The sequence below is a fragment of the Wyeomyia smithii genome, chromosome 3 (genome assembly GCF_029784165.1).
Source record: "Wyeomyia smithii strain HCP4-BCI-WySm-NY-G18 chromosome 3, ASM2978416v1, whole genome shotgun sequence".
NCBI classification, from domain to species: Eukaryota; Metazoa; Arthropoda; class Insecta; order Diptera; family Culicidae; genus Wyeomyia; species Wyeomyia smithii.
Genome location: NC_073696.1, coordinates 187,706,639 through 187,734,203, shown reverse-complemented (window position 1 = coordinate 187,734,203; position 27,565 = coordinate 187,706,639). Strand labels below are relative to the sequence as shown.

The window sequence follows — 27,565 nt, the reverse complement described above, 5'->3', positions numbered from 1 at the left end:
AAATCATTCTAGACTGCCCGACGGATCCCTCTGGGACTACAGAGTCAACACATCAGCAAAAGTTTGGGAGAACTGGATTGCGATTCATGCTCAGTTTGACTATAACCCCAATATTGCATATTTCGATCTGCTGGTACCAACCCTTGATACTACAAAGTATGGTTTCGTAGCCGAAATGCTTTTCCGAAGCCAGCATCCTGTTCTTTTCACCGGCGACACAGGTGTAGGGAAATCAGTGTTAGCTCGAGATATTCTAAACAGACTGATGAAGGAAAATGTGATGCCTATCTTTGTGAATTTCTCGGCCCAAACGGAAAGTGCCCGTACACAGGAAATTATCGAATCAAGACTTGAGCGACGTAAAAAAACACTTTTGGGTGCTCCAATTAACAAAAAAATTATAATTCTCATCGATGACGTAAACATGCCCAAACTGGATGTCTACGGAAGCCAACCACCGATTGAATTACTTCGGCAGCTTTTGGACTTCCACGGCCTCTACGACCGAGATAAAATGTACTGGAAAAGTATTGTGGACGTTACTTTGGGTGCAGCATGTGCGCCTCCGGGAGGAGGTCGCAATACTCTGACGCCACGATTTATTCGCCATTTTGCCCTATTCTCTTTGCCCACACCTAATAGCGATACAATGAAGACGATTTTCAAAGCAATTCTAACTGGATTCTTGCTTGATTTCAGCAAGGTTTTGCAGCCTCTAGCAGAATCAATTATAGAAGCTGCAGTTGCGGTTTACGAAAGAATTTCCGAGGAATTACTGCCCACCCCGAAGAAGTCTCATTACGTGTTCAATTTGCGGGATCTTTCGAAATGTGTACAAGGTGTCCTTCAAGCCGACCCGTCCTCCTATGTGAATCCGGTACAGCTACTTCGTCTGTTTTATCATGAGTCTATGCGGATCTTTTACGATCGTTTGGTGAGCGAACAGGATAAGTCATATTTCACACAGCTGTTGCAAGATTGTTGTGAAAAATATTTCGAGACCACTGTCGTTCACCCGGGTGAGAGTGTTCTTTTTGGTGATTTCATGATTTTCGGACAACCGTCAGAAGACCGAATTTATGAGGAAATTAAAGATTCGAAAAAGTTGAAAAACATTCTCATTGACTATCTGGAGGACTACAATTCGACGGGAGGAAAGGAGATGAATTTGGTTTTCTTTCTTGATGCAATTGAACACATTGTCAGACTTGCTCGATTATTAAGATCGGAGCGGGGAAATGGCCTTCTGGTCGGTGTTTCCGGTATGGGCAAACAAAGCTTATCAAGGCTAGCTGCGCACATGAATGGCTATCAATGTAATCAGATTGCGCTTCGTCGAGGATATGATCATGTTTGCTTTCATGAAGATTTGCGAAAAATTTATTGGATTGCAGGCGTGTTGAGTAAACCTGTTGTGTTTCTTATAACCGATACACAGATAGTGAGGGAGGAATTTATGGAAGATATAAACAATATTCTGAACTCTGGAGAAGTACCAAATTTGTTTGAAGGTGATGAATACGAAAAGATAATATTAAATACTAGGCAACCCTGTATTGAAAGTGGATTTCCAAACACTTCGAGAGACGGAATATTTGAATTCTTCACCAAGCGTGTTCGAGCGAATTTGCATGTAATTATTTGCATGAGTCCCATTGGGGACACATTTAGGCGTCGCTGCCGAATGTTTCCATCTCTGGTAAACTGCTGTACAATTGATTGGTTCGTGAAATGGCCTGCCGAAGCCTTGCTCACTGTAGCTGTGGGTTACCTCAAAGATGTCGCAGAAAGCGATGTTCAAGGTAGACACCTCGCACAGGTTTGCGTCATGATGCACGAGAGTGTGGAGAACATGTCGGAAAAGTTCTACCGAGAAATGCGCCGATACTACTACACCACCCCAAGCAGCTATCTACAATTGTTGAATCAATACCGTGTGTTGGTTCACAAACGCGTTGAAATAATAATTCAAAAGAAGGACAGAATTGCCAATGGGTTGAGTAAAATTCTTGAAACAAATCAAGTGGTGGCAGAAATGGGAGAGGAGCTCAAACAATTTGTCCCAATTCTAGAGGAGAAATCCAGAAACATGAAAGATCTTCTAGCAAAATTGGATAAGGATAATACAATTGCAGAAGGAGTCAAACGGAGTGTGGCGAAAGACGAAGCGGAGGCCAAAATTAAAGCCGCAGAAACACAGGAAATAGCCGACGAGGCTGCTAGAGATTTGGAAATTGTTATGCCTACATTAAAAGCCGCTCAGGATGCCCTGAAGGCACTGAACAAGAATGACATCAATGAGCTGCGTGTGTTCCAAAAACCTCCCAAACTTGTTCAGTTTGTTATGGAGGCAGTGCTGATACTACTTGGTGCTAAGTGAGTTTTACATTGCAGTGGCTAGATTAGTTGTAATGTTTTTTATGTTTCATCAACAGAACTGACTGGAACAGTGCAAAAGTTGTTATGGCGGATGTGAACTTCTTGAAACGACTTGAAGAGTACGACAAAGAACATATTCCCGAGACAATACTTAAGAAACTTAAAACATACATAGAACATAAAGATTTTCAACCTCCAGTAAGCATTACTGATCATCTTTGAAAGCAGTATTTTTATCCGAAATTGTTTCTTCCTTCACAGATTATTGAAAAAGTGTCCAAAGTGGCCAAGTCGATGTGCCAGTGGGTGATAGCAGTGGAAAGGTTCGCCAAAGTCTACAAGGTGGTTGAGCCGAAAATACAAAAACAAAAAGCAGCTGAAGAGGAACTGAGTCAGGTGATGCAACTTTTGAAGTCTAAACAGAACGAGCTTGCCGAAATCGAAGCGAAAATTCTAATGCTGATGGCCAATTTAGACGAGAAAAAGCGCGAAATGAAAGTGCTTCAGGATCACAACGACTTGACTACTACCCGCCTCAATCGAGCAGGTCGCCTAACCTCAGCTCTGGCGGACGAAGAAATTCGTTGGCGAGATACGGTACAAGAACTAACGGCTGAACAGTTTGCGGTGCCCGGAGATGTTCTGGTGGCTTCCGCTTACGTTGCTTATTTGGGAGCTTTTCCAATAAATTACCGACACGAAATTTCTATGAATTGGGTAGAAGAATGCAGAAGCTTGAATATACCGAGCAGTGATAGCTTCGATCTGATAAAAATTTTAGGCGATTCGTATCAGATCAGGCAGTGGAACATGTTCGGTTTGCCGAGGGATGAGATCTCGGTAGAGAACGGAATCATTGCGACGCAGGGCGGTAGATGGCCTTTGATGATCGATCCTCAAGAACAAGCGAATCGCTGGGTGCGCAACATGGAAGCGGCTAACGAGCTTAGGATTATAAAACTTACAGACACTAACATGATGCGTATACTGGAAATTTGGTATTCTACGATCTGTTTAATTTTTATAATAATTAAACGAAATCTATTTTTTATTTGTTTTTAGTATTAGACAAGGCCTCCCGATGCTTATTGAAGATATACAGGAAACATTGGATCCTGTTTTGGAGTCGGTTTTGCTAAAGCGTGTATTCATACAAAACGGGAGACTTATGATAAAGCTGGGTGATGTGGATGTAGATTACGACAGTAACTTTAGATTGTACATGACAACTAAGCTAGCCAATCCTCATTTTTTGCCTGAAATCTGCATTCAGGTTAGCTTGGTGAATTTCCTGGTTTCCCGTGGCGGTTTGGAAGATCAACTACTCGCGTAAGTTTTAATGTCATATTTCCATACAGATAAGCGTAATTTATGGTCTTAAGGCTTGTTAGTCAATATGTGGAAAGAGCAGAGTGAATATTTTCGAGATGTTCGAGTTTCGAGATGTAAAGCAACCAACGTAATCTACTTTCCTACCTAGATGCTACCCTTATTCTATATATGCTTAAGAGACACACATATCGAATTTCTTAATTCTCAGAGCAAACCTAGTTTTAACCTGGAGCCAACCTAACTGCTGTCAGAACCCTTCTTTATTCATATTGACCTGACAGCACCTCCGAAGCGCATCGTAAAATTTGTCAGCTTTAGCACACCACCTCATGGACTTTTTCCGTTTGGGTATTTTCGCCACTGCGACCAATTTTTTGATCATTTGTGACATATTCCACTTTTTAATTTTGCTAAGTCAGGACCGTACTAGGAGTTGTTCTCCAGATTTCTGAGGGTTCTCATAGCCCTTTATCGAAGAACTTTTATTTTTTGTAAAGCTGTCGAACAGATGTTTCGAGTCTTCTTTTTTCATGCCACATAGGCGACATGTATCATCTTGAAGTTTATTTATAACCTTCGAGTAAAAACGGCTCGGACTGTCCTGTTATTGAACCTGTATGTGTGCTAGATCTTTAATTAAGAACCTCCAGTATTATGCGAGTCATACAAACATTAGATGTGATAAACTGCTTCGACTGTCTACCAAGGGAAGTGTTTGTGCAGTTGGACTCCACCTTCAAAATCTCTTAAAATTGAGCTCCATTACAGAATGCAGAAGCGGATATGTTAATGAAGAGTCCTGGTCTTATGAACGGATGAGACGATCCAAGTCTTGCAAGTTCATCGGCTTTTTCGTTTCCATCGACTCCAGTGTCCAGGAACCCAATATAAATCCACTTGATTATTACAACCTTGTGTTTTAAAGAGAGAGAAGTTTCGATGTGCATGTTGCAGACTTCATAGCATTTTAAGCTCGAGCCAAGCTTTATTTCCGAAGTTCGTCGTTGCAGAGCGAGAGCGGGCAAATTTGCGGTATTTTTGTAGGCAAAATCTCGAAGTTGCAACACAGTAAAATCACTGCAGTGAGCTCTGGTGCGTAGTTATTGAGCGTAATGTCCTTTCGTACGAGAAAGCCCACTCCATTTTATTAACTCTGGAGAGATATTTCAGATGCCACCGCGATAATTTTTTGCAAAATCTTCAGATACTCACCAGTTGTTTTCGCAGTGAAAGATGTTCTTCTACAGTGATTCTCTGAGGAGAAACAACAAGGCTGGACTTCTAAGTGATGAGAAAATTGAATTGAATTCGTTTCCTTTCTAATAATGATGATATTCAGAAGAAAGAATTATAAGTCTTGCGACATAGAGTCATCATCAGTGTATATTGATGATATTATTTTTTCAAATTTTGGCAAAATTTGAATTATATTTATTATTAACTTTTTGTGAATGAATATACCTGACACAACCTCAGAAAATTAGTTAAAACCCCATAGTAACCATTCTCTTATAATTTCAGTGATATTATTAAAATTGAACTCCCGGAAATGGAGAAACAGCGCAGCGATCTCATCGTTAGAATTAATGCCGACAAGCAGCAACTGCTGCTCTTGGAAGATAAAGTATTGAGACTGCTGTACAGTTCAAAAGGAAACATCCTAGATGACGAAGAACTAGTGGATGCCCTGAACGAGTCGAAGGAAACCTCGGCCGTCATAGCCGATCGACTCGTTGAGACGGAAAAAACCGAGAAAACTATCGCCGCAACTCGAGAAAAATACCGCATCCTAGCGTCACGGGGAGCCGTACTGTACTTTGTCGTGTCATCTCTGGCTGAAATTGACCCAATGTATCAGTTTAGCCTGCGATATTTTTCACAGGTGTACTGCTCTGTAATCGCAAGACCCCATGTGAAAATGGAGCTTTCGGATCGATTGACAAACCTACTCAATGATATTACATTTACTGTCTTCGCGAATATTAGTCGCGGTTTGCTGGAGAAACATAAAACGATTTATGGATTTTTATTGACCGCCGCAATAAGCAAAGAGGATAACGAGTTCACAGACCAGCAGCTACATTTTATTTTGAGAGGGTCTCCCAATCAAAATTTTTCTGTTGCAGAAAAACCCAATTTTGTGTCAGAAAATCAATGGTTTAGCTGTAGATATCTTGAAGAAAATTTCAAACACTTCTCTGGATTATCGAACTGCTTGCACGAGTCAATAGAAATTGGCATCCAAGATTTCAAAGAAAACGTGTCCCCGAAACCAAAGCCAGCAGCTTCAACTAAAGATTGGAACGCGTTACTTACTGGTGCGGAGAAATTGATGCTTATTGCTGCGTTGAAAGACGAAAGCCTTGTTATCGCAATCACCGAACTAATTCGGTTCAAGTTAGGCAACCAATATACAGAGCCGCCGAAAAATACCAGTTTACCTTCACTGTACGAAGACATTTCGCCTACAACTCCTCTTGTTTTTGTGCTATCTCCCGGATCCGATCCAATGACTGCCTTGATCAAATTTGCACAAGAGAAAGAATTTGCTGAGAAACTGTTCTCAATTTCTTTAGGCCAGGGCCAGGGTCCCGCTGCAGAAACTTTAATTGAAAATGGAGCAAAACATGGCCATTGGGTGTTTCTTCAAAATTGTCATCTTGCTACTTCGTGGATGGAGTCTATGGAGAAAATAGTCACCAACATTGCTATGGGTTTGCAGACAGTCCACGATGGATTTCGTTTGTATTTGTCTTCGATGCCTGTAAAGACATTTCCCACTAGTGTGCTTCAAAACTCAGTCAAAGTTACAAATGAACCACCGAAAGGTTTGCGTGCTAATTTAGTTCGTTCGTTAGACGAGTTAGATAGGAGTGAATTCGAAATGCATGTGCTAGGGCAGCAATGGAGAAGCATGGTTTTTGGACTCTGTATGTTTCACGGAATAATTTTAGAGCGAAGAAAATTCGGCCCACTCGGTTGGAATATAACTTACGAGTTCAATGAAAGCGACCGCGAATGTGCATTGCGAACTCTTGATATCTATTGTGAGCGAGAAATGAAGGCTCCCATCCCGTGGGATGCTTTAGAGTACATTAATGGGGAAATCACCTACGGCGGAAGGGTAACGGATAGCTGGGATCAACGATGTCTAAGATCGATTTTGAAAATATTTTCATCCGACAGAATACTATCCGAAGATTATCAGTATAGCGATAGTGGATTATATCATTGCCCAAAAGGTCGAAAATTGGACGAGTACAAAGCATATGCTAACGCTCTATCGATACACGACCCACCAGAAATGTTTGGAATGCATGAAAATGCCAATATAATCTTTAATAGAAACGAAACTATGTTCTTTGTGAATACGTTATTGGATAGTCTCAGTGGTGGCGAAGCTTTGGGTGAAACAGCTTTGGCAGCAATGGACAAACTGTGTCTGGATAAAATTCAAAGCATTAGATCAGCAGTCGCTCGGAATATAAACAGTGACAATCCGTATCCGGATTTGATGAAACGCGACAGCAAGAACCGCATTCCTTCTTTGACAACTGTATTATTGCAGGAAATAGAACGTTTCGATAGACTGTTGCAAGTGATTCATAATAATTTGAACGATTTGGAGAAAGCCATTCAAGGCTTCGTTGTTATGTCGGAAAGTTTGGAGACAATATATCGCGCTTTCACTAACAATCAAGTTCCACAATTGTGGCATAACAAAGGGTTTTTGTCTACAAAGTCATTAGGAAGTTGGATGTTTGATCTGCAACAACGGATTGACTATGTGCAATCGTGGATTGATGATGGCTTGCCGATTTCATCTTGGATTTGCGGGCTTTTCTTTCCTCAATCCTTCTTAACTGGTACACTGCAAACCTATTCGCGACAAAACGACATACCCATTGACACCTTGCGGTTCGATTTTGAAATCATGGGTTGTACTCTGAATCAGCAGGTTGTCTACGAGCGGAGGACTAGAGGACAAAAAGTGAGTATTTGATTGCTATTACTGTAAGCAAATGTTTTTCACCGCAAAAATATACTAATAAGTATGAATGTTGCGAAAGCAGCGCAAATTTGAAGATTATCAAATTTAAATTTGTATTGAACCGATCCAGATACAGATCATTTCAAATCAAACCAACACTAGTCTTCTATAAGGAAGACTGTGTTAGAAACTGCTCGTACTTATTATCATAAAAAATCGTGATGAAATACCGACAACAACCTGTAATCATTTAAATATATTTACTTACTTAGTATTAAATACATACACCACAATCTAACACATCTTCTTTTTCACAGAGTAATTCATTTTTCGAGGATCTCAAGGTACCGGATCATGGGATATTGGTGCACGGATTATTCGTGGAAGCTGGCCGCTGGGATCTGAAAGAGGGAGGTTTGTGTGACGCGCGTCTAGGAGAACTTGTATCCCGGCTTCCAGTAGTTTGGTTGAAGCCATGTGTGCTGCTGGATGTTAGAAACCGATATGAAGCGCCGTTATACAAGACGAGTGTACGAGCTGGAGTGCTATCCACAACTGGGCACTCTACCAACTTTGTTCTATCGATTCTTTTGGAAACGAAGAAATCTTCAGATTATTGGATTCTGCGAGGAACAGCTCTAGTGACGCTTATCACTGACTAATGTGCATTTTTTCAAATAAAAAGAAAATGTACATTGCCTATGTTACTTTAAACCTAGCAAAGTATCAATATTAGCTTCCACTTCTTTCACAGCTTTTTCTGCGTGTGCAGTGCTAGTAACTATTTCATGGACCATAACTCGTTGAATTGTCCTAAAACAAAAATACATCAATGAGCTTATGCTAAGAATCTTATTGTATAGATTACGTACTCAGCTTTTATTTGCAAAGCTTTACTTTCGACATTTTTTGTCTCCACATTATTTCTTTGATAGGGACCAGTCCGCATTTCAGCGCAAAGATTCATGAAATGTATTTTGCGGTTTTTAAGTTTCAGTAATTTTTCAGTTAGTAATCTTTTTTCGGCATCCAACTCTAGCACTTCCTGATAGTCTTGGTATGCAGCATTCCCAAGGGTGTTAAGATTATTCTCCGTAAGTTTAAGAAACTTTTCTACCACCGGTTGTGTGAATTCAAGAATTTTCGTTTCTATAAGTCGATTTAGGTTTACCCTGTCGTGATAATTTAGATCTACGTTTCGTATGTTATCCAATCCTGTGAAAATACATTAATCGGTGATTATATATTTTATTTAGTAATAATGAATTACCCATTGGTAGAGATCCTTCACACTGATAAATACTAAGTAAAGCTCTGTTCTCGACAGAAAGTGGAACATCAGGTTGTTTCAGTAATTTTAAAATTAGCTCCGATTTGTGTAACTTATGCTGTTCCAACTTTAATTCTTCTGACCCCGAAGCATTTAAATCAATGTGATGATACGAAACTTTCGAATCCATCGTTCTTTATACAAATAGTTGATCAGTAAATAGCAAAAAACCCCAACAAAGCTAAAAATCACATTAAATTATTCGTTGACAATAATTAACCGCCATCAGAAATGTAACGAATAATATACAACAAGGGGAGCAGAGCTGCCAGATTACAAACTTTCGACTATATGTTGAAGTTTCTGTTACTTCCACAGGGTGCACACTGAAAAAAAAAGCTGCATAAAGAACTTGAAATGAAATCGCAGATAAACGTAAACGTCAAAATAAAGGGAACCTTTAAATATTACGTAACACGGAATTCCACAATTTTCAATACCCCCACCTCTACATAACGCAACTTTGCACTTTGGCCTCAGGCGGTGTAACACTTCACAGGACACCCCCTGATCACGTTATGTAATATACGATGTTCCCTTATTGTTCGATAAACTTATTTCGCAGACAGACGTCCAAGCTGAGTTCCAAACTTGTGTAAAGATTTTTGAAGTATCAATCCGTAACCAAATAGCGCTACCAGTGACGCCAGACTCATACACCAGCGAAAAAAATGTGTTGTAGCGATAAGGTCACCAGGCGGCACTAGTATAGAAGTGATTTATAACGCAATTTTCTTTGAAAATTTACACAGATTTGATCAATTCTGTTCTTGCTTGGACGTCTGTCTGTGCTTATTCCTTTAATTGTGGATTTACAAATAGAACATTTAAACTGCATTGTACTGTGCGTGAAGTTTATCATACTCTCAAAACATTGAAGACAAATTAAATATCTGCAGCATTTTTGAGAAGCACCTCTTCCATAACCAAGGCAACACAACATGAGTGACGTACCATGGTTGTAGAATAATGACATCGCTAATAGTCTTCGCGTCGCTGGACTCACCAGCGAATTGCAGAGTAGTGCTGCAGCGACAATATAACATTGTTTCTCTCGATGTCAATTGAAATCATTTTCGCTATTAATGGTATAACCAGGGGAATGCTGCCGTCAAAATTGTGTCTATCAATCATAAATTCATCACAGCATCCAAATTTTATTTAAAAGGCTAACACTTTCATTGAGAGTGCACATTGTACTGAAAACAAACGTCAAGTCTTGGTTTTTTTTTTCGAGCCATTGGCATCTCTATACCGAGTAACAGTGAATGACAATGAACTCATGTCCTGGGCCCAAACTCATTTGTGCCCGCTGTCAGCTGTCAGATAGAGGTGTATAAAAAGTGGCGGTGATATGCTATCTCGTTTACACATACGTTCGCCCTTGAAACATGGCGCGATGCCATTGCACTGTGAGTTTAGTTGGTTTTGTTTTACGTAGAATACAAATGACCCATGGTATGAAATTTGCTGCCTATTTTAAACAGTGTATAATATGACATTTCGCCCGAATTTCTTGTTGGCTCGCCCCTCGTGCATGATTTGTGTCTAGTGATGTCCGATTTTTTCAACTAATCGATTAATTGTTAATCGATTATTTTGCTCGCTCCCGCTACTCGGACTCGATTAGCTGACACGAGATATTCGATTAATCGAGATAATCGATTATTTGATTGCGTGAGCCCCACGTTCAAAAATAAAATGTTAGTGCTGCCCAACAGTCAGTTACCAATAAACTTGATCTCTAGATTTTACTGACAAATCTGGCAGCTCTAGAAATATTCCGTGGCCTACCTCTTGATTTCGATGTACGAAGTTGATTCATCGAACAAGCCTATGATCGAATCTCTACTGCAAATTCAGCAAATTGCAGCAAAAAATATTGTACAATTTTAAAACATATTAAAACTTTCTTCAAGACACTTTTTGGCTATTCGGTTTGAAATCACATTATTTAATATATTTATTATTTCAATGAGCTTAATTCTCTATGAATCTTCGAGAAAGTATTTTTCCGATTCATTTAATTCTTCAGTTTTGCAATTGTGCATTCGTTTGCAAGTGATTTTGCTGTACGAAAAACTTTACACTAGATTTAAGTGTTCGAATCCTATATCCTAAACATTAGGCAAACCAATCAATAAATAGGAACCACCATATAAATTTACTTGTTAACGTTTGAAAAGCGAGAAAAGAAACATTTATTTCAAAAATGCTAAACATTCGAATGACAATGAATGTCCCTAGACACCCTGTGACGTGAGTAGGTGCCGTCAGTAGAACCATGCATCCTCTCCTATCGACTGTTAGATTAGGAACATTTCTAGTTGGGGTCTTGGGAGCCGATTTAGCAGCTTTGTAATCGTTTGACCGGCTCTGCTGAATAGACTTCTGAAGGCACGGATGTTCCTAGAACTGGCATTTCATCGGTATTTTATAAAGCGTTAAAATCTGTCCTTGAATTCGGTTCCATACAATAATTGGGTCAGAATTTCTTGGTGCCAAATCGCCATGCAAATACTGCCGTAACTCCCCGGGTAACCCAATCATTTGGTTGATGTTTTTGTATCTTGATGTTTCTCTAGCAAGAGTACCGTGGGCAGCCCACAGGTCATTACTTGGTTCGATGTTGACTGGTTCAGGTTGCTCCTCTCTACACTACAGACGGTGTTATGAACAGATACGCAAAGAGTGAGGTCGAAAACTCCAAGTGAACCGTCAAATCGAGGCTCCAAGTGTGCAAAGTAAACAAACTCATGCGTGTTACTTTTCGTACAGAATGTGTGTTGCGATCAGTTTAAATTCTGTGAATCACGTGCAATTATGGTTTCAACGAAAAATGTGTTCGTCATGCTCATGTTATGAGTGATGCATTGGAAATCATTATAATTGTATGAACAAGCACTGAAACTCAGTAATATATCCTTACAAAGTTTCGAAATTTCATTACACTTTCTAGTGCGTATGCGAAAATAAATGTGGTTGCCAGAATTGTTTAAAATAAAATATTAGCAAAGGTTGCCATATTTACTGCTTTTCTCTTTGCGTATCTCTTTATAGCACAGTCTTTACTCTACACTGCCTAGTAATTTTTTGCATCATATTAACTAAAATTATATTAAATGTGACATATGTTCATACAAAGAAAAGCAGCATTTTTCGTCTTACTCACCAATTCAAGAAATCGTTTTAGATGTGTTCAGTGTTCAGCTCTCAAAATCTGCCAGAGGTAATTGGCATACTTTGTTAGCCTGACCTGCTTCCTGTTGTACATCTGCGTGATGAAAAAAGCAAAAATATTTTATTTCATTTTCGCATGCAAAAACAAACAAAATATCAGCAACACCGTCAACGCGAATTCGTTTGGTTCTTGCATTCGAAAAAGAGGGAAGGAAATATTTTAGCTCTGGCACTCACACATATTTTAACAATGGCTTATGTGAGTTCGCGTAAGTGCGAATAGCCCTTAAAATCTTTTTTAACTTCGTAGTTGTGACGCCAAGAGTTTTGTTTGTGAACACGCAAAAAAAGAAGTTTAGTTTTCGTTCGTGCGCGCATTTTTATAATTTTGAATGAAATATTAACGTCGCAGCACTAAATCGAAATCGCGACTTTAAATATCCTTACGTGGGAAGTAATGCGCTGTATAGCACATCAGATGTGCTATACAGCGCACTATTTGCGACGTAAGGTATAATGTGCGGCATGCGGGTAAATTCAATTGTCGCCAGTCGACAACTACAATTTTCAACTAAATGGATAATATAAAATAAGTGAGAACAGAGGTTTCGAAATCTCTTGTGTTTTCTTCACCGCTGGCATCACCAATTTCCCCATTTTTGGACAAAGTTGAACTATCATCGAACAATAATCGGGGTCAACTATTCGATTATTCAATAATCGAAAAGTCGGTTAATCGATTAAAAATTAATCGAATATTTTCGCAAATAATCGATTAACTCGATTAATCGAGAAGTAATCGGACATCACTATTTGTGTCTCGACGACGTCAATAGATTTTTTAAAACTTCGTTTTATGGGTGGTACAAATTTTGCCAAAAAAAGTGATACAGTAATTAGTAAACTTGTAGAATACCGCTTGCGAATAAGTGTTTTACAAGTAGGCACCATTTGTGTTAATACGCTTGAAAGCTACTCTTAGCAAAATGCCTCGCGTCAACTTTACCCGAACGGATCGGATAGCGCAGATGTCTCAACAAGAACAGCTCATCGCACAGAAAAGGCAACAAATTTTGGAAAAACAACGTACACTGCAAATGGCTAAGCAGATAGTTGCTGAGGCCAGTAAAAATAATGCAAGGTAAACAAAAACATGAATAATTATTAAATAGCAAGTCTGTAACTTTATTGAACCTTATGTAATAACCTTGGAACTTCCATATATGCTCTAGTGTTGATGAGAATGAGACGGATAAGTCGAATGCATTGAAAATTCCATTTAACAATGATGGATCGTTCTTGGAGAACTTTAAAAAGTTAAGTGAAAAGTTTGCTAAAACTAACGAGGATCAAAATAAACGAGCGGCAGAGGATGAGCCTTCCAATAGGTATTCAAAGAGTATTTTGCTGAATCATATCAATGCATTTATAACCTCTTGCATATGTTTTCAGCGAGAAAAAGATGAAAACTGAAGAACCAGTGCAAATTCCAATTCTTCCACCACCTCCACCACCTGCACCACCTGCTCCACCCACAATGCCAACTGTTCCTGCGGAATTAGTATATGCTTCTTACTACAACATGTCGCATCCTCCGCCAATGATGGCACTATTGCAACCTGCCCCGCTGCCACCCCCTATCCCTGAAATCGTAACTGAGGCACCCGTACGAACTGAAGAAGCACAAGAAATGCCACGAGATATGAGTTCTCTACAGCCACAGGTTCAAATACAACAGCCAACATTAGAACAGGTTCCTGAAGTGGGCGCCAATTGTAAAGGTTAGTAGGCAACAATCTTGGTTGTGATAGAATCGTGACGGAATGGATTTTTTTTTTGTGTTTCACTAGAAACTCTCTGTTTCATTCGGTCATTTCGTTCTATCACCGTTGCTAATATGGCATTGGTCTATGTTCTTTTAGTTATAATTTTTGTATAGTATTTTCAGAGAATGATAAATTACCAACGACAGTTGAAGAGTTAGTAGAATTGGTTGCCGATATCGGTGATGTTTATGAAGAAAAATTAAGTTCACGTAAAAATGAATTGCATCCATCGCTTTGGTAATTTTTTATATATATTATGTACTTCTACATCCCTACATATACTACCAACATACACTGCGAGCACATATGGAAGACAGCAGAATATGTACCGGTGACGTTACTGGTGCTTCATCTCCGAAGGACCATAGAAACGGCTTAAGTCAATTGCGACGACTGGTTCAATTGTTTTAATTCGGTTGGCATTTGTTTTGCGGTAAGATAGGACTACCAATTTGCTCAGGGATCGGCTTTTCCAAAATTTTTGAAGTGCAAAATTTTGTAAAGACAACAAACACTTTCTATTAGTGTACTGATCGATAGTGCTGAATAAATACAAGCATGAGGGCATTTTGAAACTCTGGGCTGACGTAACCTTTTAGATCATTCGATACTTATGGAAACACTTCTTGGAGTTCTGTTTTTACTGCTATCTATTTTAATGTATTGCATGAATAGCATTCAAAATTGCATAATTAAACATTCTTTGTTGTTAATTGCGTCGGCAGGATATTGCCCCCTTATTTTTATTTAGTTCAAATTTTTTTTTTAGTTTGTAGGAAATGAGAATATTTGCTCTGCAGGGAATACCACCGTTAATTTTCCACCGAATACAATAGAACGAGGCGGTCGCATTGAAGTCGTATGGTCAGCGTGTTTAAAAACTATCTGTTACAATCTGCGCGTCTATAGCTGAAGGGCTTTTATTTTTACTTTCATGCTTTATTCTGCCTTCTTCTCATTGTTTAGGTTCTTGTTTGACAGACAGTCAGAGGCTTACAGAAATTATCGACATATGATTGTAGCAAGGTTATTCAAGACTGCTGGAATTGAGCACGCTTTACCACCACCACCGCAACCATTCCGTTGTACGGAACCGTCAGCTGCCGTAACTGCCCCGACAGATGACTCCAAGTATGATCCAGAGGACGTTCTGGACGACACCAACATTGACGATGACGCTCAAGCTCTAGTTCTAGAAGAGCAAGCGGCAAATGATGAGCCGATTCAAATGCAGCCTAATTACTATGGTGACGAGAAGCATTTTTATGATGATAAATCTACGACAGAAACCGATTCCGACACGGAATTTGTACGAGAAGCTCGTAAACGTAATTTGAAAAACTTGAAACGGAAAACTATGAACGCTGGTAACGTGCGAGAAGATACGTCAACCGATACGGATGATGATTTTGGTGAGTCCTCAGAGGGTAAACAGGACTCGCATAGTGAAAAGGCGGGTAATTCAAGTGGTGGTGGTGGAAAAATTGCTCGACAGAAACATAGAAAAAAATCACGCTGGGGTGATCAGATGGAAAGTGCGGATGGCCCAGATTTTGCAGGGGATGATAAAGGATCAGCGGATGGGTCGCATAACAGCACTACAGCCAATTCTGAACTACCTTCTAGCTCTTATGGTAGCGTTCCACCTCAGCAGCATCCAAACTCTCGATTAAATCCAGGTTTGTTGCAATTTGTTTTTCAATGTTTCGGTACTGTGGATGTTAGTCCTGAAAGTTGGAAGCAAGCAGAGGAGCATTTTAGAATTCGTTTATTGTACGAGGATATGTCTAGTAAGATTCAGTTACATGAACGATTCGCTAGCAATCAATTGATGAGTAACGGCGGTAGCGAACAATTAGATACCGAACAGGATCATATTCTAAATGCAGACAAAATGAATGCTGTTCTATTATGGATAAACGAGATAACAAAATTGTATGAGCGTTCTGGTTCTGCGAGTTTGGAGTCGTTTTTGATGCGGGATGAATATGAAAGCTTCATGTGTAAATTTCGAAAGCTTTCTGACGGCCAACCAACTTTCGAAGATTATAAAAAAATAAAACTAGAACAAGCGAAAATAGTTTCAACTAATTCTCGTGGAGAATATAGCTCAACGGATTCGGAGTTCGCAGGAAATAAAACTAAGCCAGAAACATTCGATGAGCCAAATCAGGCAGGTTCCACCGTAAACGACAATGAGTCAAATGCTAAACGTCGCAAAAGCCGCTGGGGTGATCAGGTTGCTATACAAGCCGTTTCAAACTCAACGCCTAATTGTGCTACACCCTCACAAGCATCTGGTCCTTCGTCATCACATTATCAACCAGCTAAATTGAGCACTTTGGGTCGCAGTGACCCGGCTTTGTTAGCTTACGTTCGTCAGAATTTCGGTACAACCAATCTCTCGGAAGAAGACTGGCGGAAGGCGGAAGATCATTACAAAATTAATTTGCTCTACCAGGACATGCTGCGGAAACGGCAAGAAATTGACCGTTTGGCTGCAAGTGGAAAGTTCAAGTATGAGTACGATTCGGACGAGGACACGACTGGAGGGACCTGGGAGCATAAACTTCGTTCGCAAGAAATGGAAGCCACACAACTTTGGGCTAACGAGCTCACGAAGAAGTCGGAAGGAAAGCATCATATTGGTGATTTTTTGCCGCCTGAAGAGTTGCGCAAATTCATGGAAAAATACGACGCACAAAAGAACAATCGGCAGCCCAATTTAAGTGATTACAAAGAGTACAAGCTCAAGGAAGATAACGTGGGATTCCAAATGCTGCAAAAATTAGGCTGGAAGGAAGGTCAAGGGCTAGGAGCTGATGGCAGTGGTATCGTTGATCCGATTAACAAGTAATTTTTCACATATACTTTTTAGCAGTATGACGATTTTTGTGCGACAGTAAGCCAAAGAGAGTAAGCTTCAATGTTATATTTATAAGTATAAATAAAACAGAAAACAAGTTCAAGTATTTCATATTAGTATTGTCCTACACATGAAAAAATAATTAAATTGTGTGGCAAACACAAATGCTTTGGCTTGCTTTGTCCCCACAGTGTTGTTCTGTACCGCAACAAAACAGTACGATAGTATTTTATTCTCCCTTACAGAGCATCGCAGCGTGATAATAACCAAGGGTTGGGTGTTACACCGACAGACAATCCAGAGGTAGACGATAACGAGTACGATGCATATCGTAAGCGTATGATGCTTGCATACCGATTTCGACCAAATCCACTGGTGCGTTGGGTTGAATTGAAAATTTTGTGTGCACTTTTACAGCCATTCACGTTCAATACTATTTTCTTCGTTCTCTTTTTCGGTACAGAATAATCCCCGCAGGGCATATTATTGAATTTCATCAATATACACACGATTACACCTGCGAGACTGGTGTACTACTGATGCTGATCGGCAATAATCTGCGGCATAAAAGGTGACGGTAGCAGCGTACGCAAATTGAGTTACTCTGAATTGTTCCTGGCGAGGGAAATGCGTCAACCTGTCGAATATATTTTGAATGAGCGAAGCATTTGGCATTCGTGGGGGTCGTTAACCGTTTATTTTCAAATATGATTTTGCCGCAGATAATTGATTTGATTCTACCAGCATTGCCTTTGCTGGCGTAACGACGCATTAAATACTATTAATATCTGATAAATAGTTAGTTGGAATAAACGTTTAAAAGAACCAACATAAATGTTTGCGGTTCGTTGAAAGAAAATGAATACAAGAATTATTGAACCATGCTAATTATTCGGAATGGTTTTATTCGAAACACAGATTGTACACAATTTTGTTTAAGATTAACAAAAAATGTGGGATTGAATGGATTAGTTCGAGTTTTCTCCGCAGAGAATGGGTTAAGGTGAATGTTCATGGCCTACAAGGGACATTTGATTGTACAGGACGGACAATAACGCTGTAGCAGATATATCCGATATATCCGAGATCTTTTTAACCTTCATTGAACCCTTGTGTGGAAAACCACACAAATGAATTTTGTTTTGATTTTTTTTCGGAAACTTCTCGATCGATTTTGATGAAATTTCTTGACAATTCCTAAACCATCAATCTTACATAAAATACATTTTCTCCAAGGGAAAAATATTTTTGGTTGATGAGATATTTATAAACTTACGTTGTTTACCCTGGTGTGTGGATTTCCACACATACAACATTCGAATTTATTTTGGACAAGAAACAACTTAATTTTGCCCCAAACTTATTTTTTTCATTGAGTGCTTTCATACCTGAAGCCCAAATGGGTACCAATTAATCCTGTTTCAAAAATCGAATAAGGTGTGTATGTGTGCGGAAGTATGTGTATGTGTGTTTATTTTCATTCTTACGACCAATGTATCTCGATTTTCTCAGCAACGGCTGAACCGATTCGATTGTTCTTAGTCGCGTTTTAAAGAGCTAAAAGTCTAGTTAGTTGATGGAAAATATCGTTTTGATCCGAAGGTTCATTCAAAAATGACGTAACAAAAGGTGATCAATTTACATGGAACTGATTAACTAATTGATTTTTTTCATCGGTTTGACTGATTTTAGAAATGTATAAAGGTGCATTCTTGTAATTCGCATCAAAATCAAATCAATCAAAAGGCTACGTGGGACATGTGTAAAAGTATGTGTTTATTTGTTTCATCCCAGTGTGAGAATTTTCACACATATGGGTTACGAATACGCTAATGCTAAAAGTACCTATTTAGTGTTTGCACAGCCTGGTTGAGCAGTGTTCAACATTTACACAGTTTTATGTCTACTGCAAGACAAGTATACTCGCACTTTTAGGTATATTGAAATAAATTTAGAATGGATCTCCCGAGATGGTCTAACAAGCCAGTCGTCGTGGGTTCGAACCTCGGCTCGGGAGAAACTGTTAGTGTTAGTAGGATCGTAGCGCTAACCCTGCAATTGTCCTTTACACTAAACATTTGACTGCGAAGTCTGTGTATAATGAACGAATCGGAATGTCAGAATATTCTTACGAACATTTGCTCCATTTGGTCAAACCGATGTTAGGATTTTTTTTGTTCAATTGCTATCATAGCATGTTTAATTGGTCTCATATCATGTAAACACGTTTTGTTTTGTAACTTTTGCATGAACCATCGGATCAAACAAATGTCCGATGATGACTTAATGGCCTTCAAGCCCTTCCAATTGCAGCCAAGAAAATCAAATCTATACATCCATTGCTGAGATAATCCAAATGTATTTTTCAAGATTGTTTTTGTACACTACGCATAATATTCTTAAATTGTTTACCTCCAAAATATTGCAATGTACTAGACGTTTCCACAAGTTTTGTTTTTTGTTTTCAACGTACCTTTGGAAATTATCATTTAATTTTAAGTATATCTTTGAATAAAAATCTACCCTCCAAATTCTAACAAACGCATCTAGCACCAAAAGGACTCAAATCAGTCAAACCGCTGAAAGAAAAAATAGGTTAGTTTATCAGTTCCTATATAAGCTGACTACATTTCGTTACGTCATTTCTGAATGAACCTTCGGATCAAAACGATATTTTTCGTCAAATAACTAGACTTTTAGCTCTTTCAAACGCGACTAAGAACAATCGAATCGGTTCAGCTGATGCTGAGAAAATCGAGATATGATGGTTGTAAGAATGAAAATATTCACATACACATACTTCCGCACACATACATACCTCATTCGATTTTCGAAACAGGATTATTTGGTACCTATTGCTTCAGGTATGTATGCACTCAATGAAAAAAATAAGTTTGGGGCAAAATTAAGTTGTTTCTTGTCCAAAACAAATTCAAATGTTGTATGTGTGGAAAACCACACACCAGCATAAAAAAACAACGTAAGTTTTTTTAGGATGCAATGAAGGTTAAGAAAATAAGTGTCTTTGAAGGAGTTATTCGTACTAAAATAGTCCATGTTATGGTAATATGTAGAGTCCATTACGATGTACTATGATCATAATAGAAAATCATACTTTTCTACCCGCAACCAGTGATGCCACATTTTCATCTGTATTTTAGAGCTAAAAAATCTTATCACCTTGGTAAAATTTGAAAAAATCTGAAAAATAAAATCTGCAATGTACTGGACATATCCTTCTCGAAAAAAAATTCAATATAGCTTGTTTAACATTTTTTTCCGCGAATTCATTCATGCACACGTTTATGCGTAGCATATGAATATAATAAAACCTCTGACACGCTCCACCGCATTAGAGTTAATTTATATTTTTCAACTATATAAAGAAGTTTAATTTACGACCCCATGAAAACCAAAAAAATCTGTATAAATCTGTATTATTTTCAGAAAATCTGTAATCTGTATATGCAGATATCTGTATGAAAAATACGCAAAAAATCTGTATAAATGCAGATAAATCTGTATATGTGATATCACTGTCCGCAACAAAAAAGGTTTAATTTTACACTGAGAGAAAAACACTTAAGAATTTCATAAGTTACAACTTATGAACATGTATAATGTTGATTTCATTAAACACTTATGCATTACATATCAAGCTTATAAATTTCATAATTTCATGTTTTAAGATTTTCATATAAACGTCGTGTGCATACGTAACTTATGATTTTCATAAACGTTAACATTGTGAAAATTCTATATGCATATCTTATAAAATCTGCAAAATGGCAGACCAGCATTACAGTGGATAAATAATTAGGCAGAAACTGGGTTGAAAATTGGAGCAAAAAACTGTAAGTACCTCTTTACAAATTCTACTATTACATCATGTCATCTATGTTTATTCTAGCAACTATTAATTCTTGTGATCGTTGAAGAGGACAACACTGACGACTTTCAGCAAGAAGAATCAAAGGCGAATTTGTTTCCCGAATTTCTAAACCTTGAAGTATCACTTGACGTAATCTTACATTAACTTGTACTCTTAATTATATATTTGCGAGTAAAGAATCATTGAAAACTAGAATTAAGAAGTTGTTTTTTTTTCAACAAACCATGTTTACATAGGGTATAATAAATTTCATGGTAGCCATTATAAAATTCATATTGGAAGGCTAAGATTTTGATATGTCCGTTCTTATAACATGCATACATACGACCAATTAATTTTATAAGTATGACTTATAAATATCGTTTGTGATCGAGAATAAAATTTCCCCTCCAATTCATAAAACAAACTTATGACTTCTATAAGGGATCCTTGTGGAGCAAAATCATAAGGGGTTCTTATGGAACTCAATAGTTATTTTTTCTGGGTGTACAATACAGATCATTCCTGCACTGTCGCTATTCGCATAATAGTCCTATGTAAAATTTGAGTGTTTTCTCATTTTTTGCGATAATGAATCCCCTTTGTCATGCTTTTCAAGAATAGCCATCAAAAAGGTAAGGTTTGATTCCTACAACCTCGATTTTAATGGCTATTCTTGAATAGCATGCCAAAATGAACCCATTTTCGCAAAAAAAAAACAAGAAAACGTAGAACTTTAACATAGGACTGTTATGCGTATAGCGTGTGAGAACCTTGAAAAACCGGGAAAATCAGGGAATGTCAGCGAATTCTTTTTACGATCAGGAAAATCTGGGAATGCCAGGGAAAATTAAATAACAACCAGAGAACTTTTCTTAAGAGAGACGCGATTTTTCATTTATACGACTTTTTGGCGCTAAAACGAATTTTTCCAGCATTAAAGGCTAATGCGGGACCTCTACTGTTCGGTTTCATATCCAATCCATTTTTTTTTCGCTGGACACTGGGATTCCAGAGTTGCGTTCATTCACGTTGCACTTTCTTGTGCTGAATGCTGAGAAATATTAGGGAAAAGAGTAATATATGTCAAGGAAAATCAGGGAATTTTGTCTTGAATTTTTTTCGCTACCCTGCTTTTGCTCGCCTCGTCACCGACTGCTGGCGAAACGAGATGCTTGCCTCGTCTTCTGTTATAGGGGCCAATAATAAAAGGTAGTAACAGTAATGACACAGGTTATAGATGTGAGGGGTTAGAGTGATGTTTAATGGACACCATACAACGGAGCTGAATTCTATGATAAAACGTACTAAAAAGACAAAACGGATTCTCGGAACTCGTTGGCTTTAGAAATAAATTCAGTTCAAAAGAGATTTTCGGAACTTTCCAGAACATTCAACATTCAAGTGTCATCAAGGCATATGAAAATTTGAACAACTTCTAACACAATACATCAGCGGCATAAACAAAAATTTGCCTTAAAGTGATATGGGACTGTATGCTTTGATGGGCAGCGTACCTCAAGGCCAGCTGGAAGGCCATTTTTGTATCAGTTCAGCTGAAAATATGTTGTCGTCTACGCGATCGACAGCTGCTTTCAGAACAGTGTATAGGGGTACCTAGGATAATAAGCACCGTTGAGGCAAGATGCACCCCCTCAGATTTACAATAGAGAAACATTTATGTAACAAAATAATAATTCTATTATTTGAATCTATGTTTTCTATAGTCACCCTGTCAGTTGGGCAGAACTACAATGACAGAAAATTTTGCACGCCGGAATATACGTAGGCACACCTGGAGACACTCAAATGGAGAGGCCTGCTCCCGGATCGACCATGTTCTGATTGATGGTCGACACTTTTCAGACGTTACAGACGTGAGGTCTTTTAGAGGACCAAACGTTGACTCGGATCATTATCTGGTGGTATCCAAGATTCGCGCCCGGTTGTCCAACGTGTTAAAATGCAGGACGACAAGGAGGATACAGTTGAACATCCATCGGCTATCAACTGGAGAAGTGGCTAGAGAGTACCTGCGAAAGGTTGATGAGCGGATCGAGGATCAAGTTGTAGGTAGCCTGAAAGTACAGTGGAGGCATATCCACAGTACAATCAGCACCACAGCGGGAGAAGTGTTGGGTACATCTACGACAGCCACGTCCAATGAGTAGTTTGATGCTGAGTGCCAGCGAGCGACGGATGAAAAGAACCGCGCCAGAGTTCACATGTTAACCACGACTGTGACTCGTCAGAGCGTGGGAAGATACCGGGAAGCTAGAGCTGCTGAAAAAAGACTCCATCACCGGAAGAAACGACAGCATTGGGAGTGGATTCTTGCGGAGGCGGAAGGTTGCTTCTCTAGGCACGATGCGAGAAGCTTCTACAAGAAGATAAATGAAATCAGGAATCGGAACGTGTCAGCCTCGTCATGTGCTGTTGCTGTTGAATGGTGAAGAAAACAGCGTAGTCGAAAGGAGCATGTAGGTGGTTGAGGATGATGGCAAAGCTGTGGATCCGAGGTTAAGAAAGCAGTGAAAGAGCTGAGCAAGGCAGCTGGTAAGGACGGCATTTCAGCCGAACTTTTTAAAGCGATGAAGAATGGCCTTCGGACTGGTTGAAGGGTCTAATATGTCCAATCAACAAGAAAGACCACCGCCTGGACTGTAGTAGTTATCGGGGCATAACCCTTCTCAACACCGTTTACAAAATTCTCTCCCGTATTCTGTTCCATAGACTGAGGCCGTTGTCGGAGACCTTTGTTGGCGATTACCAATGTGGTTTACTACGGACCAAATGATCACCCTGCAACAGATCCTCGATAAATTTCGAGAATTAATCTTGCAGACTTGCCATCTGTTCAAAGACTTTAGGGCAGCGTACGATAAAGCTAAGAGAAATAAGTTATGGCGAATTATGCTCGAACATGGTTTCCCAACAAAACTAATTAGGTTGATACGTGCTACTCTTGAAGGCTCTACATTATGCGTTAGGATAGCCGGTGGGATGTCGGAGTCCTTCGTGACGTTAGATGGTTTGAAGCAGGGAGACAGGCTGTCAAACTTAGTGTTCAACATCGCATTGGAGGGTGCTATACGGAGGGCCGGCGTGCAAAGAATCGGCACCATCATTAAGAAGTCTCACATGCTTCTAGGTTTTGCGAACGATATCGACAACATTGGTATCAACCGTAAAGCTGTGGAAGAGGCCTTCGGACCTCTCAGGAGGGAAGCTGCGAGAGTAGGGCTCATCATTAACTCTGCCAAAACGAAATACATGGTGGCTGGTAGAGAGCGTGGTAGCCCGACGGATGTTGGTGCTGAGGTGGTGTTGGATGGGGAAACTTTTGAAGTAGTCAACGAATTTATTTACCTAGGTACACAAGTGACATGTGACAACGAGGTTAGCCGTGAGATAAAAAGACGGATAGCAGCTGCAAACAGGGCCTTCTACGGATTGCGTAACCAGCTGACGTCCCGTAGCCTGCTCTCTACAAAACACTAATTTTTCCCGTGGCCCTCTACAGCCATGAAGCATGGCCGTTGAAAGAGGCCGTTCGGCGAGCTCTTGGTGTTTTTGAGCGTAGTGTTTTGCGTTCGATCCTTGGCGGCAAACTAGAAAATGGTGTTTGGCGCAGACGCATGAACCATGAAGTGTATCAGGTGTACAAATCGGCGGATAAAACACGGCAGGTTGCAGTGGGCTGGGCATGTAGCTAGAATGCCGGAAGAACGACCAGCGAAGACTATATTTAGCATGAATCCCGATAGAGGCCGTCGACTTCGAGGTAGGCTTCGCACTCGTTGGATGTTTGCTGTCGACAAGGATGCCCGTGAAATAGGTGTTAGGGGAGATTGGAGGATAGCAGCCCAAGACCGAGTGACATGGCGACTTATTCTGGATTCGGCATTGGATCGATAATCGGTCTGTCGCCGTAAAAGTAAATGAGCCATGAGCCATACTGCCCCCATATTGTGGTGCATTCTGCCCCGTAGACGGGGTGCATTTTACCTCATTTGCATGGTGCTTCTTTCACCTTTGTCGCGGTGCATTTTACCCCAGCAAGGGTGCATTTTGGCTCGATTGACGACTTTGATAAATTACTACACTCACTTAAAAAATATATGTTATGCATTTTCTATAATGTTTTAGCATCAGATGCGAGAATACGAATAAATAGGGGTTTTTATATTTTGATTAGTATATAACATTGGTTTTATCTCTCAGCTTTAACAAGAATATACTCTGCTTTCGATAACTGGTGAGTTTTACCCCAGGAACCCCTACTGCAACGCTACTCATGTTTTGCAAGCAAGCCAACGAAAAGTAGACTAAACTAGTAATTGTCGGTCGTTTCGGGTAAAAACTATGTTGATCCGACAGGATATACTACGTCTAACCGTCTAACGTCTAACGTCTAACCGCACTATATCGAGATACATTCTGCGGAAACTAAAACCAAGGTGTAACGTTGGAATGAAAGATTTCAAAGGGTAATACTGATGTAACCACATGATGGATAACAATAATCAATAAGTCGTTGGATTGATAAAATGATGGACAATTCTGTGATTCCTCAGTTATCATTATCATTTCATTGTTAAACAGAGCAAATTTCATAAAAGTTTCATGGTCGAATTTTCACGAACAATGTACCAATCACATGCGAGCACTCCTGGCACAGAATTCATGAGTGATATCCTGTATAGCAGTGACAAAAAAAAAAAATTGACAGAATCTCCCCGTCTCAATAGGTCAACTAATGTTCGCTTCCATTAGCCTAGACTATTTTGATGTCTTGAAGGTGAAGTTTTTTCGGAAAGTTCGTAATTACCTCCACTGTCAAACAGTTTTACGTTCTGCTGTTAGAATGTTATTAAAACTGATGTCTTGAAGGAAAACATGCTGGCACAGGCAACAGTACTGCACCGAGCAATGTATGAATAGAGCGCTGGTCATTCGTCGTCTATCAGTGCAGTAGAACTCGATATTTATTTGTGTGCAACCAAGCCAAGTGAAGACTACATTGCCGCTGTCGACGCACAGTGGGGCGTGTTGGGTTAACGCGTAGGTGTCGTATTGCGAACTGGAACACAATCGAATTGCCGCTTGAATTGTCTTCTTCTTCTTCTTGTTTCGTAGAGTGGAAAATATCAGATCTCAATATGATGATTCGGGTACCGCAAAATACATTGCGCCACCGGGAACAACAAAATTCTGTACGTGTTGGTAGAGGCAGATAGCAGGGTATATAAATTAGGTTCATTGTACAGATAAAATACGTTATTTATTTTTAAACTCTACACTCTGTATTTCTCATGTCCATTTTTGATTTTATTATTGTTGTTTATTTACATTCATCGGACATTATTGTCTACATGAACACTTAATTGCTAAGAACGACTAAAAATTATAATTGGTCACACGATCGTAAAATACTCTAGTAAAAAAGCAAAGCCTTGGTGTTACATTCCGATTCGGAACTTGACCTTCTGTTTATTTATACACAGACTTCGCAGCCGACTGTTTAGTGTACAGGGAATTGCGGGGCTAGCGCTACGATCTTACTGACACTAACAGTTTCTCCCGAGCCGAGACTCGAACCTACGACGACTGGCTTGTTAGGCCAGCATCGTACCTCGAGACCATTTGGGAGATTAAAATACTCTAGTACTAATATTGAAATCAAACGAATGGTAACACAGATTGAAAAGTAAATACATACCTACATACATCTTATCAGTTCATGGTGCGCATAGTCTGTCCGATGGCGTTGAAGCTGAAGGAAGCTTCGCTGTCGTAGTGGTCGTGGGATGATGTTCAAGTCGACCTGAGCGTGAATCCAGGGCGCATTCATTTCCTCTACAAGCCCTTTTCGAAAATCGAGCCGTGCCAGAAATAAAACGAGCTCAAATCAAACAGAGCCTCAAAGGGAAATATAAAACTATTGTAGTCCTACGTCAACTATGCGGTCGTGTCTTGGATACCACCCTCCTACTATTTTTACAAGTCTCAAACTAAAAACCTAAATTAATCCACCTAGCGGTCAAACCCAGCCTTTCTCATTCAAACTTTTATTTGTAAAAATAGATTTACATAAACGCTTCAATCCAATAAATGTAAATTCACTCTTTAGGTTCTAAAATATTGATGTTGTAATCTATACATATAAAAATGTAGTCCGGTCTGTCTGTCTGTTTGATCCATATAGGTTCGAAAACTACCGAACCGATCGACGTGAAAATTTGTATGAAGGAGTTTTTGGTCCCGATAAAGGTTCCTATGGTAGTTTGAGACCCCTCCCTTTTCTGAAAGGGAGGGGTCCAATACAAATGAAATATACATTTCTGCACAACTCAAGAACAAACCAAGCAAATGAAACCGAATTTGGCATGTGGATGTTTTAAGGGGTAACAAATATGTCCATATTGGTTCGACGCTCCTCCCTCTTCCAGAAGCACATATTTCTGCACAAATTTCTGCACATCTCGCGAACTAAACAACTAAATGGAACCACATTTGGCAGGTGAATGTTTTTAGTGGTAACAAATATGTTCCATAATCGACCTTAGGCAACATTTTGCATTGTAAGATGGCAACTTACGGGTTCTGGAAAACAGCCAGAAATGGCCGATTTTCACCCAATATAATAATATCCGGATAAAGAATGAGGAGGAGGAGCTAAAATCGACCACAGATATCATTTTGAATTCTAAGATGGCGACTTCCGGTTTCGGAAAACAGCGGCAAACGATCAAATATCACCCAATATGGGTATTTCCGGGATCTTAAT

At 39.4% G+C, this 27,565-nt stretch overlaps 3 protein-coding genes across 4 annotated transcripts in view; 2 read left to right on the top strand and 1 right to left on the bottom strand.

Moving 5' to 3' along the window:
- LOC129732765 (dynein axonemal heavy chain 6) overlaps positions 1-8,491 on the top strand; it is a 38,976-nt gene extending 30,485 nt beyond the window's left edge. The window contains exons 11-16 of the mRNA XM_055693968.1: positions 13-2,376; positions 2,436-2,577; positions 2,641-3,377; positions 3,442-3,708; positions 5,233-7,702; positions 8,020-8,491. Of these exons, the coding sequence (XP_055549943.1) occupies positions 13-2,376; positions 2,436-2,577; positions 2,641-3,377; positions 3,442-3,708; positions 5,233-7,702; positions 8,020-8,364 (6,325 nt within the window). The 3' untranslated portion in view covers positions 8,365-8,491. The remainder of the gene's footprint in view (positions 1-12; positions 2,377-2,435; positions 2,578-2,640; positions 3,378-3,441; positions 3,709-5,232; positions 7,703-8,019) is intronic.
- On the bottom strand, positions 7,944-9,331 carry LOC129732773 (uncharacterized). 2 transcript variants are annotated; one of them, XM_055694000.1, is made up of 4 exons: positions 9,314-9,331; positions 8,973-9,213; positions 8,575-8,917; positions 7,944-8,515 (listed from the first exon to the last, which is right to left on the bottom strand). In XM_055694000.1, the coding sequence occupies exons 2-4, from the start codon at positions 9,160-9,162 to the stop codon at positions 8,407-8,409; spliced, it is 642 nt and encodes a 213-aa protein (XP_055549975.1). In that variant the 5' UTR covers positions 9,163-9,213; positions 9,314-9,331; the 3' UTR covers positions 7,944-8,406. The 2 variants fall into 2 exon arrangements, with proteins under 2 accessions (XP_055549975.1, XP_055549973.1); XM_055693998.1 differs by lacking the exon at positions 9,314-9,331 and having other exon boundaries at positions 8,973-9,291.
- Positions 9,332-12,989: 3,658 nt separating this feature from the next.
- LOC129732769 (uncharacterized) lies at positions 12,990-17,739 on the top strand. Its single transcript, XM_055693984.1, has 7 exons — positions 12,990-13,353; positions 13,445-13,600; positions 13,665-13,993; positions 14,152-14,275; positions 15,005-16,891; positions 17,150-17,279; positions 17,368-17,739. The coding sequence occupies exons 1-7, from the start codon at positions 13,199-13,201 to the stop codon at positions 17,392-17,394; spliced, it is 2,808 nt and encodes a 935-aa protein (XP_055549959.1). The 5' UTR covers positions 12,990-13,198; the 3' UTR covers positions 17,395-17,739.
- The last annotated feature ends 9,826 nt before the right edge of the window (positions 17,740-27,565 follow it).

Excerpts from the sequence above, each read along its gene's own strand:
- LOC129732773 (XM_055694000.1), bottom strand. The coding sequence starts at position 9,162 with ATGGATTCGAAAGTTTCGTATCATCACATTGATTTAAATGCTTCGGGG. Across the intron at positions 8,918-8,972 it reads TGAAGGATCTCTACCAATGG|GATTGGATAACATACGAAAC; the intron begins GTAATTCATTAT and ends GTATTTTCACAG. Across the intron at positions 8,516-8,574 it reads GCTTTGCAAATAAAAGCTGA|GACAATTCAACGAGTTATGG; the intron begins GTACGTAATCTA and ends TTTTTGTTTTAG.
- LOC129732769 (XM_055693984.1), top strand. The coding sequence starts at position 13,199 with ATGCCTCGCGTCAACTTTACCCGAACGGATCGGATAGCGCAGATGTCT. Across the intron at positions 13,994-14,151 it reads AGTGGGCGCCAATTGTAAAG|TATTTTCAGAGAATGATAAA; the intron begins GTTAGTAGGCAA and ends ATTTTTGTATAG. Across the intron at positions 14,276-15,004 it reads GAATTGCATCCATCGCTTTG|GTTCTTGTTTGACAGACAGT; the intron begins GTAATTTTTTAT and ends CTCATTGTTTAG.